At 38.5% G+C, this 18,390-nt stretch overlaps 2 protein-coding genes across 8 annotated transcripts in view; one reads left to right on the top strand and one right to left on the bottom strand.

Moving 5' to 3' along the window:
• The window catches only part of ITFG1 (integrin alpha FG-GAP repeat containing 1), a 340,878-nt gene extending 331,747 nt beyond the window's left edge, over positions 1-9,131 (bottom strand). The window contains exons 1-3 of one of the 2 annotated variants that reach the window (XM_015062061.3): positions 8,723-9,131; positions 6,949-7,021; positions 872-1,017 (exon numbers count right to left, since the gene is read on the bottom strand). In XM_015062061.3, coding sequence (XP_014917547.2) covers positions 872-1,017; positions 6,949-7,021; positions 8,723-8,930 — 427 coding nt within the window. In that variant the 5' untranslated portion in view covers positions 8,931-9,131. The remainder of the gene's footprint in view (positions 1-871; positions 1,018-6,948; positions 7,022-8,722) is intronic. The other variant, XM_027044499.2, reaches the window with a different exon arrangement.
• Positions 9,132-9,161: 30 nt separating this feature from the next.
• The window catches only part of PHKB (phosphorylase kinase regulatory subunit beta), a 259,693-nt gene continuing 250,464 nt past the window's right edge, over positions 9,162-18,390 (top strand). The window contains exons 1-2 of one of the 6 annotated variants that reach the window (XM_027044494.2): positions 9,167-9,317; positions 11,482-11,594. In XM_027044494.2, the coding sequence (XP_026900295.1) occupies positions 11,540-11,594 (55 nt within the window). In that variant the 5' untranslated portion in view covers positions 9,167-9,317; positions 11,482-11,539. Of the gene's footprint in view, positions 9,318-11,481; positions 11,595-12,605; positions 12,757-18,390 lie in introns of those variants that run through there. The other 5 variants (XM_027044497.2, XM_027044495.2, XM_053210837.1 and 2 more) reach the window with 5 other exon arrangements.

Raw genomic sequence — 18,390 nt, 5'->3', positions numbered from 1 at the left:
AATCTCTGCTACAACCTTTTTGTGCTTTTCTGTACTGGTAGGGACTAGAAACCAAAATAGCTATTCTCACGTATCTTTGCATCTGAGATTCTGAATAAGATGTAAGCCTTGACAATCAGATACACTCTGAGTTTTGGAAGCTAGGAATGAAGTGAAAGCTGTCTCTGCTATTTCTACCTCAGTGTCTGATCATTGAATTTGTGAGTATCAAGAGGCAGGGTGCAGGGTAACCATCTGGCTGGTGAGGGTCACAGCAGACACAATGTCATCCTAATAGTTATTGTGTAATTGGCCATGTTCTGACAGTAAAAAGCCTTCCTTGAAGGCTTTGGGGATCGTTCCTGAAAGGTCAACCTAGAATGTGTTCTTTAGCCATCCCAATAATTCCATAGGCCATAAAAATCCTTTAATAATTCTCTCTCTTCCTTAAGCTAGCAAGAGCAGAGTTTGTTCAACCCCAGACTAGTCCTGGGTTACAAAAGAAAAATTAAAAAATTGACTTTTAAAAAAGTTTTACAATTACTGATTTTTTTGTTGTTGTTGTTAAGTTTAAATGTTTATTTTTGAAGAGTGAGAGAGAGGGAGGGAGCAGAGGAGGGGCAGAGAGAAAGGGGGACAGAGGATCAGAAGCAGACCAGTAGTGAGCCCGATGTGGGGCTCGAACTCACAACTGAGAGAAAATGACCTGAGCTGAAGTCGGCTGCTCAACCAACTGAGCCACCTAGATGCCCCTACAATTACTGACTCTTAAGAACTGCATTACTGAACTGATTTCAGAACAATATTTTTGTTACATTTACCTAAGAATAAAAGGCATATTCTTCCTTTAATATCCAAAGACACATATTAAGAACTCTTAAAACAAATTCACCTAATGTTTGATTTTGTCCCCAGAAGATAACAGTTCCCAATTCACTGCTGGCATGATTTTTGGGAAGATACGTGAGGAGGACATCCATTTGTGAATCTCCATCATAATCCCCCGGGACTACACTTGTTATCAATGCACTGTGATTCCTATAAGAAACACACATTTTAAGGTATCTAGTCAGTCTATAATAGAAAAGGACAACATCTCTATATCTGTACTACATACAAATATTTTCAATGCAAAATTTAAAGTTTCACATTAATTTTATTCTCGTCTTTAATATCTTATTATCCTTCGTGTATGTAAGCCTCCTTGGTCTACAAAATAATTCAGGATGAAGGTAGAGCTATCTTAAATAAAAAATCTAAAATATTTCAAAAGAAAGCACAGTTAAAAAAAAAAAAAGCGCAGTTTTACATTCATGCACTGCTTAATATAGTCCTTCCACTTAGTTCTTTTGTCAAGGACACCAGTGCATTTGGCTGGCTTATAAGAAATAGAGGCTCGGGGTGCCTGGGTGGCTCAGTTGGTTAAGCATCCGACTTCACCTCAGTTCATGATCTCACGGCTCAAGGGTTTAAGCCTTGCATCAGGCTCTGTGCTGACAGCTCAGAGCCTGGAGCCTGCTTCAGATTCTGTGTCTCCCTCTCTCTGTCCCTCCCTGGCTCGTGCTCTGTCTCTCTCTCAAAAATAAATAAACTTTAAAAAAAACTTAAAAAAAAAAAAAGAAATGGAAGCTCATAATCAATTGTTAAAGCACTGTCACTTTACCAAAGGTATTATTTGTGAAATATTTAATTTTGGATTTTAATGCAGATTTAAATTTTACAGTGAAAATTAATCATTTTATTTCTGAAAAATATTCTATATTCACAATGGAAAATAAGTTCTTTTTACTAAACCTGGCAATATACTATCAAAACACATATACCTAATACTACGTTATTAATAATGAAGTAATTCTGAATTTATTTATATTAACATTGAAAACGTAAAGCATGTCTTGTCATAACGCAGTTTGAATAACCCAACCAAAAAAATAGGCCTTGTGTTCAATTTATATTTAATTCCATTTAGAGCAAATAGCAAGGCAGCAAGTTTTCAAATATATAATTATTTTGAAAATACCATCAAAGTTCTAAAAATATATATATCAGATTTTATTTAAGATGAAAATGAGAAAAATACTGAAAAGGTTAAATAGGGTGAAGAAAAACAATACTATAGATTTATCATGATGCATCTACCTACTGTGTCCCACACATTACATCAATGCTTAATAGCTATTAATTGATAAGTTTCCAAACCTGAAACAGGTACTGTCATTCTCACTGAATGGACTAGGAAACTGAAGTTTGTAGCAATTAAGTAGCTAAACCTAAAAGCTAATAGCAAACTACTAGTAGCTAGAAATTCAAATTGTGTCAGTCTCTAAAATTGATTTTCATTATGATAAAATCATTTTGGTAATGCCAATTTCCTCAAATAATTCCAATAAAACTTTAACTTTTCCATGAAAAATACCTGGTGTTTAAAAATGATGATATAGCAACCATACACACTACTATGAGATACAGTAGCAAACTATATCTAATTGTGGAGGCCTCTTCATGTGCATGTGTACATATGTATCCACAATAACACATACTGCACATACTTGGCAGTAATACCTGTCTATATATATTCATAATTTGGGGCTAAAAATATTCTGGAATAGATAGAAATATATTACAAAGGATTAGATGGAAATTTAACCTAATCAATGGGTTTTTTCTTTTTTCTTTTTAAATTTTTTAATGTTTGCTTATTTTTGAGAGACAGAGTGCAAGCGGGGTAGGGGCAGACAGAGAGGGAGATACAGAATCTGAAGCAGGCTCCAAGCTCTGAGCTATCTATCAGCACAGAGCCCAACCTGGGGCTCAAACTCACCAACCATGAGATCATGACCTGAGCTGAAGTCGGAAGCTTAACGGACTGAGCCACCCAGGCGCCCCAACCTAATCAAGGTTTTATTGCCATAAATACTCAGCTTCTTTATGATTGTAAAAATACAAAGTAGAAGCATTTAAAGATATGAGATTAACTCATGTGTTTATCTTTTCTTCTTTCAAAGAATCCACTAAAATTATATGGAATGAACTTTAAAAACAAAAAAGGTATAGCCCCTCAGAAACAAAGAGATCACGAAGGAAGATATTGATAACGGACTTACAATGGCAAGGAAACTGTAAGCTAAAGTGTCTGAAGGTAAAGTCTTAACAAGAAAAGCTTTTGGCCCAGAATACCTGAGAGGCTCAGAATTTGCAGTCATCAGAAATTGTGAAACACAAGAGTGATGCAGAAGGGTGAATACAGGTTAAACTGAAAGTCTGTATTGTGAGTGACGGTCCCTTCTCTGTCTCTCTCTCTTACCAAGACAAGGACCACAGAGTTTATTAATCATGCATTAGAGAGTTAAATTACAGCAGAGGGTAAGGTTTTAGACATAAGCTAAAAACAGGGGGTTAATGGAAAGTCTACAGAAGGAACAGTTTGACCCTTCCTCCAGCTCTACCCTATTCCTGGACTGCTAGTCAGCCAGGAACATGACCACAGGGCAAGAGACAGGCGACATGTTCAACCATGCAAAGACTTTCCAATTAGCTCTTTATTGCCTTACTCTTAAATATGATACCCCTGCTTTTTGAAGAAAACTATGAATATCAAAGAGAACCAAAAAATAGCAATAAAGAATCTGAACAAAACAGATAGTAAGATGAATAAAGAAACTTCAAATTACACTTGAAGACATAAGAGAAGAACGTATGTCCATAAAACAAAAAGAAACAGCCTGCTTACAAAAGGATAATAAGAGAACAAAGAAAACTTCTTGGAGATAAAAAATATGACAGCTAAAATAAAAAATTCAATAGAAGGCTTAAAATAAAAGTGAGAACACTTCCTAGAAAGGGAAACAAAATGAAATGACAAAAACACAGATAAAATGAAGGAATAAAGGTTGGACTCAGCAGTCCAATAACAAAGTGATAAGAATCTTGATAGAACAAATAAATTACTAAAGAAATAAGAACATTTCAAAAAGCCCCCAAGGATAGAAGCTTCCAGTTTGAAGGGATCCACTTAATACCCAGTATAATAAAAAATAATCTATATCAAGGTACAACATCATGAAATACCAAAACAAAAGGGATAGAGAGACCCTAATAGCTTCCAAAATTAAAAATAAAACAAGTCACATTAGAAGGATTAGAAGAAAGAAAAGCATTGGATTTTAAAATAGCAACCCATGAAGCTAGAAGACTATAGGCCAATGAAATTATTAAGAGTAAAAAAATTGGGGGACATTGAACATACCATACATTCTATCTCAGGAATTTCCTAAAGGATGCATTCCAGTGAAGTAAATGAAGAAGCTAAGAATAAAATGACACAGGATCCAAGAAAGAGGGATCCAACAAAGAACAGCAAAGGGAAAGTCTCCAAATACTAATCTTGCAGAAGGCTTAAAAATGAACTCTGATTGGGCATAAGCGTATAGGACTCAAAGGGGAAAACAAAATGTACAATAGATATTTGGCTGATATGATGCAACATCTACCAAGAAATTAAGGATATGTACACAGAAAACTATGCAATTGATTGTTTTCAAGTTTATTTATTTTGAGAGGGAGAAAAAAGGAGTGTGAGTGTGCACATGAGCGGGAGAGGGGCAGAAAGAAAAGGAGAGAGAGAAGCCTAAGCAGGCTCCTCCTGTCAGCATGCAGCCCAACTCAGGCCTCCATCCCAGGAACAGTGAGATAATGAGCTGAGCTGAAATCAAGAGTCGGAAGCTCGACCAACTGAGCCACCAGGCGCCCCTGCAATTGATTTTAAAAAGCAACGATTTACGGCAGGAGGAAAAACGATACAGAAGTGAAATAAGGGGGTGCCTGGGTGGCTCAGCTGGTTGGGCGTCTGACTTTGACTTGGGTCATGATCTTGTGGTCTGAGTTCGAGCACGTTGGACTCTGTGCTGACAGCTCAGAGCCTGGAGCCTGCTTCGGATTCTGTGTCTCCCTCTCTCTGTCTACACCTCCCCTGCTCGTGCTCTCTCTCTCTCTCTCAAAAATAAATAAACATTAAAAAAAATTTAAAAAAAATGAAATACTGTATCTTCTTGGTTCTGAAGTGCACAGAATCTACATGGTCAAAATGTAAACAATGTTTACTGATTTAACTAAAAATATGATATAATGATAATTGAGATGATATAATTTAAAGATGGTAAACCCTCATCTATGCTAACAAAAATCCAAGAGATAAAGATAATTACTAAAGAGATTACAGTGTAAAAGCTTATTTTAAAATACGGAAATAAGCACCAGAAAAAAATAGCTTAAGTTTTTAAAAGTGGTTGCATCTGAGAAAGGAACAAGGGAGCGGGGGAAGTAAAGAATGAAGGAGAGTTATTTATACTTTGAAAAATATTCTTTTTGGTTTTTGGGTTTTTTTTGAGGGGGGAGGGGCAGGGAGGGAGAGGGAAAGAATCCCATGGAGGCTCTGTGCTGTCAGCACCGAGCCCAAAGTGGGGCTTGAACCCGTGAACCCGTGAGATTATGACCTGAGCTGAAACAAAGAATCGGATGCTTAACTGACTGAGCCACCCAGAAGCTCCATATGCTTTGAAAGATATTCTAAATAAATAAAATAAAAACAAGTTTCTAAATTGTAATAGTATAGAAAACAACACTGCATTTGTTAATCAAGAAAAATGAAATGAATTGGGATTTTTTTTTTTAACTTAGTGGAACCCTAGTCCTTTGTAGTTCAAACATTTCTTTCCAAGAAAAATCATTTGTAAGCAAGTCATTTCTTGTATATAATATTTATCTTTCTGTTCCCACTCCAAGCATGCTGATATCCAGTATGTAGGAAAATTTCTCACTAGGGTAAGTTTCTGTTTGTCCATTTAAAACTTTCCTTTCAATGTTCTAACTTAAGGCCATTTTTTAAAACATTAAGTGTGAGTTTATATATTGTAGACTCTGGGCAGTTATTAACCCACAAAGGAATTTAAATTTTTTTTAAACCATTTCCTAAGTAACCTCTGATCTTTCTGTAAACCAATTCATCCTGCACATGGTTAACAAGTAAATAAACTTAAAATACTGTTGTTGTTTTTTCATCTCTCCTTTAAACAACAACCTATCATTCTCCACTTCTCATGGGATTGGGTTCAAACTCTTTCTGATATTTATGAAGGCTCCTAGTCTGCCCTAATCTCATCTTCTTGGTCCAAAACTCTCCAAAGTACACCCTACACTTCTGTTAGGTAAATCTTTCCACCTCCTCTTCACAATATGCTTACTGCCATCTTGTTAATGCTGTGTCGCCAAACTTGAAAGCCCTTACCTAAATTGTACTGAAGGTCACTGAAATTTTGTAACTTTCTGGAAGCTTCCACCTTAGTATGCACTAACTCATTTCTTCTTCCTTGAACCATCCAGCAATCAATCCTTGCTTCTATGTTTCAAAACTGTGCTGGCTCACTACTGAAGATCACTGAGTTTCAGGCAATGCCAGTCATATAAATGAAAGAACTATTATTTGAACATTTAAAGACTTCTGCTTGATTTAAATTCCTTCAAAATAAACCTTAAAAAACTCATCACCTACAAGTCAACAAACAAAAAGAAATTAGAACACCTCTTCCCCAGTGCAAATGAAGCCCCCCTCTCACCCTCAATACATAGTTGACCTGACAAGCCTGTGTTCCCACAGGCACACTCAGGATGAGGGACAATCCCCAACACATTCATGAAGAGGTACTATATTGCTAGAGAATGAAGGGTGTTTATGCAAGAACAGATGTGAGCTACTCAAATTTATTAATTTGTTTTCAAAAGTAAATGACTTTTAAACTTTGGTATATTCACTATTTTTCTTAACTAATTACTTGCTACTCACACCTCATAACTAGTGGTTTTGTGTCAACACAGTTAAATAAAATTGATTTCAAAGACAACCCAACTAGCTATTACATATCAATCATTACAGTAATGATTGTTTTTTATAGGAACAGATACATTTGTACTTACTTCAAGGATACTTTTACTTTGGGTTTAAAATAGGGTGCATTCTGGTCTGCCAAAAAGACGATTAAATCATTTCCTAAAAGAAGCAAATATATGATATTAGAGAAAAGTTTCTAGGTAACACCTCCAATCAGTAGTTACAAAAAGCTTTCTGGGTGCTGTTCTTAAGAAAAACACTTTTATTTTACTCTAGTTACTATGCCCTTTCAAGGTGAATCCTACATGTCTAATAGAATGGAGATACTTAATAGTATATCACAAATTCAATGTTAAAAAAGTAGCAGAGAAATAGGAAGGATGAACAGTTGGTCAAAACAAACTGAAACCAATGGCTTTTTGCCAGGAATCAGATCAGTTGACTTAACCATGTAAAGAACATACCTTTTAATTATAGTATATGTCAAGCCTTGTTTCCCCAAGAACATGACCCCTTATAAGCTGTTTAGTTCATCACGCAGATGCATCACACCAAGGACACAGGAACTCCTACTGTAGGTATCTGACTAGTAACAAGGACATGACTACATACTTAAGAAGAAAAAGATGAATCCTCCAAGACCCTCCTCTTGTGGCTCCTATGGAACCATTCCCCAGGATGGTGCATCTTTGGAACTCATTGGATGCATTCAGGAGGACTCACTGAACAGACTTTTGAAATGGTTTAATTAAACCCAAGCCATCTTTAACGTTAAAAGGAGAGTCTCTGCATCCAGTTTGGATGGAGTAGCTAGGGGTTTGATAGTGTGCACCTTTCTTGCAATAGATACATAGTCATACAAAGACAGGAAAAATATACAGGGTCCCCAGGGGGTTCTGGTATTGTGGCAAGAGTCCAAGAAACCTAGGCCAAGATCCTGTTAGTTGAGTTCTGTTTAAACCCGCTTCACCTCCTTCCTTCAAGGCCTTGACCTACCCAGTTTTGTGGGTACTCAAAAGAATGCTAAGACCCTCTAATACCCGTGGTCAGCATCAAAATTTACAGTAAAGTTTGTTTAGTGATGTTTAGTTAAAGCAAAGAACTCCTAAGAACCTCGAGTTGACAAGGAAAGCAGAGATTTGGAAGACAACGGTGGTGACCAAAGTGAGGAAAAGGTCAGGTGCATATGAAAGACTAGACAGCTCAGGAAGGAGAAGAAACTACAGTTTGAGAATCTTTTCCCAAGGAGACACTGAGTTTATCAGTGGTCCCTGCAAAATGCTTGTGTGAGCTGTGGAGTGTTTAGGGCGTTGGGGAGTGGGGAGTAGGTTCAAAGAAAGCTGGGACCATGAAAAAGAGGAGGGGCAGGTGAATAAGGCAAATGAGGTAGGTAAAAGTCCCCTATGAGAAGACACTGTCAAGTTGCATCTTTTCCAGTTTATGAAAGGGGAAGGAGAATTGAAGAAGTAAAGCAGGAAGGAACGAAAGGACTTTAGGAGGGAACGCAGAGGCAAGCTACAAAGACTCCTGGGAATCAGGAAGGACTTTGAAAGGCAGGTGATTCCATGGGGAGGAGGGGGTACATGGGTGAAGGCCTACGGCTTCTCAGGAAAAAAAAAACAAAACTGGGGTGTTTCCAGGACTATAGGGTAAATAAAACTGTGGGGTGTCAGGACAAGGGGCTGGAAAACATGGAGAGAACGGGCAAACTGCAAAGGATGCTGGAGATAAAGGGAGAGACAGGGTCGGGAGAGAAGGGTTGGGAAATGCAGGAAGACTGGCCATCCGGGCTAAGGGTGTGGGGTACACCGGGAGGGGCACAGGGACAGCGGACAGAGGGAGGGCCGGGCAAACACTGACTTTCCCGCAGCACGAAGAGGTCCGTCTGCTTGTCGGAGTTGAGGTCTCCGAAGGCCGCCAGGGTGCCCCAGGCCTCGGCCCCAAAGAGCTCGGCTGTGACGTTGTGCAGCGCCCGCGCCGGGACCGGCCCGACTCCCAGCAGTGCGAGCCCCCCAAGCAGCAGCACCAGCAGTGCCCAGGAGCTCGGCAGCCGGCCCGCCGCCGCCATGGCAGCCCCTCGGCCCCCGCCCTCCGGCCCAGTGCCGCGCTTGACGGCAGCCGGAAAGCACCGTGCTGCCGACCAAGAGAGAAAGCGCACAGCCTCCCCGCCCGTACGAGCCGCCACCGGCTCCCCTCTCACTTTCCCATAGAACTACACCTCTGACTCTTGGGAGGCCGTGAAGCTGGGTCGAAAATCGCCCCTGCGCTCACTTCCGGCCGGCGCGCCTCCCGACAGTGTCGTGCGGGGGGGGCGGGGCCGGCCGGGCGGAGCTGACAGTAGGCCTTTGGGGCTGTGGCAAAGGCGGCGGCCTGAGAGAGATGGTGGGGGCGGCGGGGCTCATGGCTGAAAGGAACTGGAAGGTGTTGGAGCGAAGAGCCCGGGCCAAGCGCTCAGGTTTGGCTGGCTGGGGCGACACCCCCTCCCCTGCACCAGGGTGGTGTTCCCCCTCAAGCGCCTTGGGCGGGAGGCTGGTCGGGGTCCTGGAGTTGAACCTGTGCCCGCGTGTTTCCCCTTAGAAAGCAGACTGCGGTCCCGGCCTTCCTCTTCATGTTTACCCCCACCTCCCAAATTGGTGGTGCCCCCGACTACATGTGTTTTTCCCCAACGCTATTTCGTGTGTGTTTCGCTCAGAAATTAGGTGGTGGTGTCCACCAAAGCTGGAGTTTTACTCTTTAGAAATAAGGCGGCTGCCAGGTTCCTGGGAAAGACAGTGGGTCGTCCCTCAAAAATCAAATAGCTTCATTCTTAGATGTGATTATGATCTGGTCCTAGAAAACTGCCAGCAAAAAAGTTTTGCTTTATTTCATATCTCCCTTTTATGTTCTTCACAAGTTCTGAGCCCTAGCCGATTACTATGTGGCAGAAATTGAGTGGAGACAGGGCCTTAGGCTATGAAGGGGGTCACGTGAGTGTGCTTAAGGGCTCTGGAGGAAGCGGGTTCCCTCCTGGGCAAGTGGCCTCAGGACACATAGTTCCCAGCTGTGCCTCCCAAATCCAAAGCCACCGAGGTCAGAAGACGCTGCGCAGGCAGTTACTACAGTTGGAAGTGTCCTGAACTGACTTGTTCAAATTGCAAAGTCACGTCTTTGAAGTTAGCACTTAGGGCCCATCAGTCCTCTGAGAGACAGGATTGAAACTTCCCTCGTTTCTGGCTGGCTGTATGTAATCTTGAGCTAAAAGTGTGCTTACAAAACAAAAGATGGTGGGATGACAAGTGTTCATTTAATCTTCCCTTTTAAAGGATTGACATTACTATTTTTCAGTGTTGAAAGATGCTACTGTTAAGGAAAGGCATAGCCCTAGAAAACTAAGTCTGCATTTGCATTGATCCCTAGAGGGTTTTTTTTTTTTTCTCAGCTAATATGCCCCCATTATGTTTGGGGTTTTACCCAATTTATGAAGTTCTTGGTTGTCCCTTGTGTAGTTTTCCTTTTTTAAATTTGAATAAAGTATCTAATTTCATAAATAATACAGGAGAAATTCATCCAATCTTTGTTGCTAATATCCATTATGTTTTTAAACGTTATTTATAAAGTTCTGCACTTATTTACTTAGATTATAGCAAAACTACCACAGAAATATGAGAGAATTTTTTAACAGTCCTTAGTACATTTAAGAGTAAATATAGTTAGTTGGTATAGTCATATATTTGTGTTTCACACTTAAAATTTTTGTGTCATATTGAAGTATTGATTGCTAACAATGTGTTTATTTGGGCTATAAAGGGAATTGGATTGATAATATCTGGTCAAAGAGAGTAACCTGAATTTTCTTAACAGGGAACTGAGCTCTGCCCTCCACATCTATTTTACAGCATTTCTCTTTCCTCTTAATAAGCATATAGGATTTATTTTCTTTTCCAGTTTTTATTTTCTCTGAATTGCATGTCATAACAGTGAGCTTTGAAAACCTACCTTCTCTTTCTTAAGTGAGAAAAAAACTCAAATTTTATTTAACTTTTCTTGAATGCAGTCACTTAAGTCCAGTTTCATGTGCAAAGTAGTTAAATGCATAGTATAAATGTTGGATGTTCCTATGTTGTTTATATCATTGTAGTAAGAGATAGATACCATTTGAAGTCATTCAAATTCATTGAGGTTTCTGGTTCTCACTCTGTAAGGTATTGACTATATAGTTTCTTGAATGAATCCTTGACTTCCTATGTCATTGAAAACAACCAATCTGATTCTGTTTGTTACTTTTAGAAGAATATATAAACTCAGCTTAGTTTGAAACTTGGGCTAACCTGGCTCTGATATAGATGTCACTGCAAAGTTCTGAGCATTGTTACATAGTAGCATAATCACTGCACTGTTCAATAGAGGATGCCACTCTTATGTAATGTTAATAAGTGGATATTATGTATTTCCTGCCTCATCCATATAAGCAAATGTAATTTATCAAAGCAAAGAAAATCAAATTTTCAAGTCATTAAAAAGAAAATAAAATTAAAATGAACCTCAATTATTGCCTTTGTTGCACACTGCATCATGTTAATAACTGCTCATACTGCTTTCAATTAATCTAACGCTGATTGCTTCTAACCTTCACTAAACAGTTTTGAAAATTGCTCTAGTTTAGCCTGCAACACTTATGATTAGAGTCAACAATTTGAAATGGCCAACTCACCTGATGCCCTCGTCTCTTCTCCACCCGCTTTCTTAAGGTCTGGTAAGTGTGTAGACCCCAAAAGGGTCACTTGGTAATTTTAGATATCTTTGATTCTGAAGGTTGATGTCACCACATAATGTCATTTCGGTTTTATTTCCTCTTTGGTGGTCCCAAGCCCGAGTACCAATTCTGCTGTTATTAGGCTCAGGTTTGTACTGTGTGTTGAATGTGGCCTGTAGTGGAGCTGTGTAGGGCATGAGAAGTGCAGACTGGAAACCTGTCTTTACATCAGCTCTGTTTGACCAGGGTTAGTTCCTCAGTAACTGGGACACTCAATTGTAAAATGGGTACTTAAAAAGGTTCTTCAGTGATTATTGTCTTATTGCATAATGGAGATAACTTTTATAAATCAGCAGGTTTTGGTAAGGGTTACAATTATTTACTCTTTATCAACTCCTTGTGAAAGAGGTATTTTTACATACAATTTCATAGACAAGAAATGGAAGCTCACAAAGGTGAAGCAATTTGCCCCAGGTCTCCAGACTATCATGTTTCAAGGCCATTGCTCTGCCTTCCAGCCCATGGCTTTTTGGTATAAGGGCTGGAGGAGGCATTTGCATAATGGCTCTTAGAAGAACATGGACAGTCATGTTGATGAGACCCTTAGCAAGCTTGATGAAAGCTGATTGCTCCCCTGATGAGTGCCCAGGATTTTGAAAACAATTTCAAGGAAGTTCATGCATCCAAGAGAGACCACCTTTGTATTCCCATTAGGAACTCAGGTCTTTTGATGTATCTAGCCTACCTTTACAGAGGAAGAAAAGGCCTTTGTTTAATGGCCATAGAGCTAAAATGACAACTAAAGTCTTTAGGGCTTTTTTCTGTAGGTTTTGTTTCATTTTGGCCATTTAAAACCTGTTCATTAAGGGAACACTCTGCAGAAGCCTAATGTCAAGAGGCTGGTTTTTGTCTCAAATATGCCTTAAGCAGAGCCTCAGGACTCATTAACAGGTAAATGTGAGATGAGCCTGCCTAAATCCTGACAGTGGTTCCCCTTTTATTTCCATTTAGATTTTAAATCCTGTTTTGGCAAGATTAAGGAGGAAAATCATGAAAAAGGAAGGAGCTTAAAGAAGAATCACAATCAGATATAAAGGAAAGCTTTTATTAAGGCCCAAAAATGACCCTTATGTTCAGTTGTCATCTGCTAAATAACAAAATGGTATATGTAACATTGCCAGTTGATTACTGATTTAATCTTTGAACTAAGAGTAAGAGGACATATATCTTTGGACTGTGTTTTCTGTATTTTAAGCACTGGACTCTTTTTCTATCTAGGCTTTCCTAATAAGGGCTTGGTGGGTTTCTAGCACTTAGCAAAGTCATTCAGCAGTTACAGGGAAACAGAATACTAAAGATATGCTTTTATGCATCAACAGTTCTGAAAATTTCAAAACCTAAGAACTGTACTTTAACATTATTTTGAGTGTTTGAAGGCATACACAAGAAGCATTTCCAGTACCATATTATTAAATTGAAATAGAATGCACCAAGAAACAAAATAGAAATATACTAAACTTCATAGTTTTAAGCCATTTAAAGGAACTGATTTCTTATAAATTACTTTCAACATTTACACCTTTTTTTGGGGGGGGTCCCCCTAACCAAAACTTAGTAATGGCTCTAAAAAAATCCTTAAATCTTTCATCTGTTAAAATAAATACTTAGAGTGGTTTGCATTTATAGTTTATTTACTAATTTAGAAATATTGCATTGGAATTGATTTGTTTTCTTCTATTATGGTTCTTTGGACATTACTATTGTAGGAGAGTGTTTTAAGGAATAATTTCATTTAACAGTTACTTAAAAGTATGTTCTCAGTTGACAGCGGAGCTTTTCCCTGGTACTTTTGGCTAGACACTATTCGGTGTTAGCAAAAATGGAAGCTAGTACCTTGATTTTGGAAAATTAACTTCCGGTGTTACCTAGATTGGTTTATGCATTGTAACCCTCTTTATTCCTTTTGGATTTATTTCTACTATTTTGTCTTTGTTTCTACTCTTCACTGAATTTAGTGTGTGTCCTGTGTTTATGTGTGTGCATGCTTGTTAAGTAGTGCTCTGACTGCTGATGTGTCAGTGTGTGCTTTGGTTGAATTTCTTTTGTTTTGACTGCTTAAATCCAAAGAGATAATGTGGAGGTCCAGGTTTCTCTTTAAAGAATCTAAAGAACCTTGGAGTAAAATGTACAAGACAATGAATTTATAGGCAAATTCCATAATGAAAATAATTAATTAATTAGGGAAGGAGTGTAGCATGCAGTACCTCAGATTGCTTTCATTTTCTATGTGACTACTACAGTTACACAATATGTTAGGTTGACAGAGTTAGGCAGCAATAGCAGTCACTTTGGTATTGCAGTTAAATTATTTGAGATAATTGTTATGAGCTAAGAAATGTCTTGGCATTTTTACTTTTATTCTTAAATGATAATTTTAAAAGTTACTCCTTAAAATGAAGTATCACAACTCTATCTTGGCTCCCTAAATTTATTAACATCTAAGTGAGTTTATCAGCATGACTTTACTTTTTTCCTTTACTTATTTCTTTTTTGGTTCTTTTGGTTTTTACATGTCTCTTTCTTTATTTTACATGTCTCTTCTTTTTATACATTATAGCCTTGTTTTCAGCCTAATTCAGTAGTTAATCAGTAAGATTCTTATAGCTTAAAGAGATCATAGGCTTGGGCTCCTGGACCATTGTGGGTTTTAGCCCCTTTTAAAAAAGCCTAAGGCAAGTGTACATGTTTTGTGTTCAGCTAAACCTGAATCTCCTCCTGGCTCTGTTGCTTACTATCTGTTTGATCTTGAGCAAGTTACTCTACATCTTTGAGAACTGGCTTCTTCCTCTATAAAACTTAAGGGTAATAAAACTTGCCTGGAAGGATTATTGTGCAAAACAGTTGATATTTAATAGCTGCCCAATAAATTTTAGTTCTTATCTTTCCTAACACGGTCTTTTACAATATTGCTGATAGCTATTTAAGAGTAAGACTTACACAAAAACAGATAAGGTTGCTTGTCTGTTTCTCTCATTTTGATCTCTACCCTCTAAGTAGCCATTTGATTAAGAAAACTTGTCACACTAAAAGACAATTAGCTTGAATCAGATTACCCAGAATCTAGTTCTCATTTGACTCCAAGCCTATTTTGTTTTTGTCAATAATCACAAATCTAAGGAAATTCTTTGTGATAGATAGTTTCCATGGAAACTCCTGTCTGACAGCAGGGAGAAGTCATTATTTTATGTACAGTTAGGGTTTACTTTTGTCTTGTATTGGGTATGCAATGGATTCCCTTCAGATAGGATGGAATTTTCAGAAACACTTATAAATTGTATCCTGCTGGGAGCTCCGATCTCTTCTTAGTAGGTCCTGCCCTATAATCTTGTAAGATTTAAGAAATAGAGGCCACATGATATGGGTTAACTCTCTTGGCATGAATCTCATTGACCTTAAAGCTTACTTTCTTTCTGTATTATTATCCTCAGCAGAGATGATGCTTTATTTTCTATAAGTGAAATAGTTTCATGAGGAGTACAAGGTCTTGTCTCACTGTTGTAGATTGTTACAGAATACTCACATTATGCATTCTAAAATCTATGTTCCTCTTGATGTTTTCTGTATCTTCAGTCTTCTATGAAGCAAGAGAAAGGATAAGAGGAACTTCCAGGATTCCTGATTCTGATCCAGGTGCCTACTGAACATTTCCAGATGGGTATATGATGGGGATCTCAAATGAAACCTGGCTAAAACTGTACTCTTATTTCTAACTCCTGTTCCTACCCCAAACATGTACCTCCCCTAATTTTTGTCACCTCAGTAAACTAAACCATTATAATACAGAGGTTAACCCTTTTTCCTTCATCTTTTTTATTCAGTTCATTTGTAAATCCTTTGTACTCCATCTCCTGAAATGTACACCAGAATCTGTCTATTTTTCTCCAGCTGTATTCCTGCCTCTCTAGTTAAAGCACTTTCATCTCTGGTCTAAACTACTGAGATAGCCTGGAAAGAATTCACATTTTTGTCTTACTACAATCTGTTTTCCATCCAGCAGTGAGTAGCTTCTTTTAAACATAATTCAGATCATGTCACTTTCCCATTATCCTTTATTACCTTTAAGCATAAAATCCACATTCCTTTCCCTTGAGTGACCCCAAGGCACCTGGCTGTTGCCTGCCTCTGTCATCTCATGGAATACTCCATTCCTCCCCCACTGCTGTTTGGCCATGCTGACTTGCTTTGTTTGCTTAAGACACAATTTTGTTTCACTTAGACTCTCTGTAGTAGCTATTTCCTCTGTCTGGAAACCTCTCTATCCTGTTGTTTGGTACCTTGTGCTTGTCCCTTTTGATTGTCTTTTAGGTTCTCATCTTAAATTTAAATCTCCTTAGAAAGGCCTTTTCTGCCTATCTAATCTAAGTGACCCCCAGACACATCACTCTTAATTCTGAATCTCTGTGGTGGACTTCTCGCTGTTTGATATTTTTCTCTTATCTTGCCTGTCTCATGAGAGAAGAGACTTAACCTGTTTTGTTTCTCTTGTATGCTTCAGAGCCTAGAAGAACTCTTAGAGCATAGTAAATGTTCAGTAAATCATATGGCTTAGAAAATTTTATATTACTTATCACACTGAGTCCCTCCTGCCCCTTTTGAGAGACAGTGTCATAATGTGTTTAATATATAAACTTTAGACTCATAGTACTAGGCTCAGATCCCAGTATGATGCTTAAAAACTTTGCAAACTGGTTTTGTACCTACTTTCCCTCATTTTGTAGTAGAGATAATAGTATATCCTTCCTAAGTTCTTTTGTGAAGATGAAATGTCTCTGAAGTACTTGGTGATTGTAGTAGTGGTACTAATAATAAAAATAATGATTATGATGTTGATGACAGCGGTGACTAATTTTTATTAGTAGCTAATTTTTATTAAGTACTTGACATGTGACAAGTAGTGTTCTTTTCAGTGCTTTACATTTAAATCTCACAACAATCCTTTGACATAGATACTAGCTCTTGAAAAAAACCAAAACACAGAGATGTAAACTCATAAAGTACAAACTCTGGCAGAGCCACTGCTCCTCACCACTGCTGCCTTCCCCTTCTTCATTATGCATAGTGCCTAAGTGTTCAATAAATGAATGACAGTGATTATTGTTTGCATCTTGGTTATGTTCACTGATGTTCTCACACTCGTTTCAAATTAACTAATGTTTATGGGGTCTCTCTAATGTCATAGGAAGTTTTTAATATATAATAGTGGTCTTAGAGAGCTCATAGCCGAATGGAACTTTATGCAGAGCCAAAGATGACTTTAGTGTTCTTATATACATACGATCTCTGTTTCTTTCTGAGACTCTTATAGTTGTTTCCTACTTAACTTCGCTGCCTATAGCTGTCATCTCCCTCATATCACCTCTAGCCAGTCCATTGTACAAGTTCCTGTCTGGATGATTTTTCTAAAATAAGGAATTAACCATTAGTCCTTTGCTTTATACCACTTACCAGTTCCTCATCTCCTGCAGCATTAATGTGGGACATTAGTGAATGCTTCTATGGAAGTGACATTTGAGCTGAAGGAGAAAATAGGAGTCAAGTAAGAAGTTAGGGTGAGGAGGATTCTAGGCTAGGACCTTGGGGGTTGATAGAGATGGACATTTGAGGAGCACTGAGAAGACCAAAGGACAAAGCATTGTGAATGACAGGAATAGGAGAGAGAAGATGGCTAGGATGGGCAGAGCACTGGAAGCCTTGAAGATACTTGGATTTTATTATAAATGAGAGGGAAAGCTATTGAAAATTTGAAGTAATACAGTGATAAGACTGAGTAACATTTTATGAAGATCCTCTGGCTACTAAGTAAAAAATAAATTGGAGAGTGGGCAAAGGTAGGGAGCAGCTGATGCAGAAACCATGTATTATATGTCTATCTCTGTTTGACACTTAGCACAGGACACAGTGCCAGGTGTGTGGGTCACTCAGTCCATTTTAGGTCATGAAAACACATATATTGACTCTGTCATCAGTCTAGATTCAGAAAATGTGGCCCCCTTGATTAGAATCCATTTATCATTTATTACATAATTTTTGACTCAACAGACTGACTTTTATTTTTATTTACTTTTTAATGTTTTTGAATGTGTATTAATTTTTGAGAGAGAGAGACAGAGCGTGAGGCAGGGAAGGGCAGAGAGAGAGAGGGAGATACAAAATCCAAAGCAGGCTCCAGGCTCTGAGATATCAGCATGGAGCCTGATCTGGTACTCAAACCCACGAACTGTGAGATCATGACCTGAGCTGAAGTCAGACACTTAACTGACTGAGCCACCCAGGCGCCCCTTTACTGGTAAGCACTTAAACACAGTTAGGAGATGTCTGTTATGTATTTGGAGGGGGGCTTATTTTCAAATCCTTGAGCAGAAAACAAATAACGGAAAATTGTAAGTGTATGTTATATATGTGGTCTTGAAAAATTGGTAAATGCTTTTTGATGGTTCATTGTAGTTTTCTGTTTTTAATAAATTCACACTTATTCTCATTTTTGTCACATTAGGCCTTGGATGCCTTGATTACAGTGGTTTCTTAATGTTTTTTTAAATGTTTATTTATTGCTGAGAGAGAGAGCGAGAGAGCGGGAGACACAGAATCCGAAGCAGGCTCCAGGCTCTGAGCTGTCAGCACAGAGCTGGTTGCAGGGCTAGAATTCAAGAACTGTGAGATCATGACCTGAGCCGAAGTCAGATGTTTAACTGACTGAGCCACCCAGGTGCCCCGGAGGTGGTTTTTAAAAGATGAA

The sequence above is a fragment of the Acinonyx jubatus genome, chromosome E2, assembly GCF_027475565.1.
Source record: "Acinonyx jubatus isolate Ajub_Pintada_27869175 chromosome E2, VMU_Ajub_asm_v1.0, whole genome shotgun sequence".
Classification (NCBI taxonomy): Eukaryota; Metazoa; Chordata; class Mammalia; order Carnivora; family Felidae; genus Acinonyx; species Acinonyx jubatus.
The sequence above is the reverse complement of the archived record's forward strand: the minus strand, read 5'-3'. Positions and strand labels throughout refer to the sequence as shown.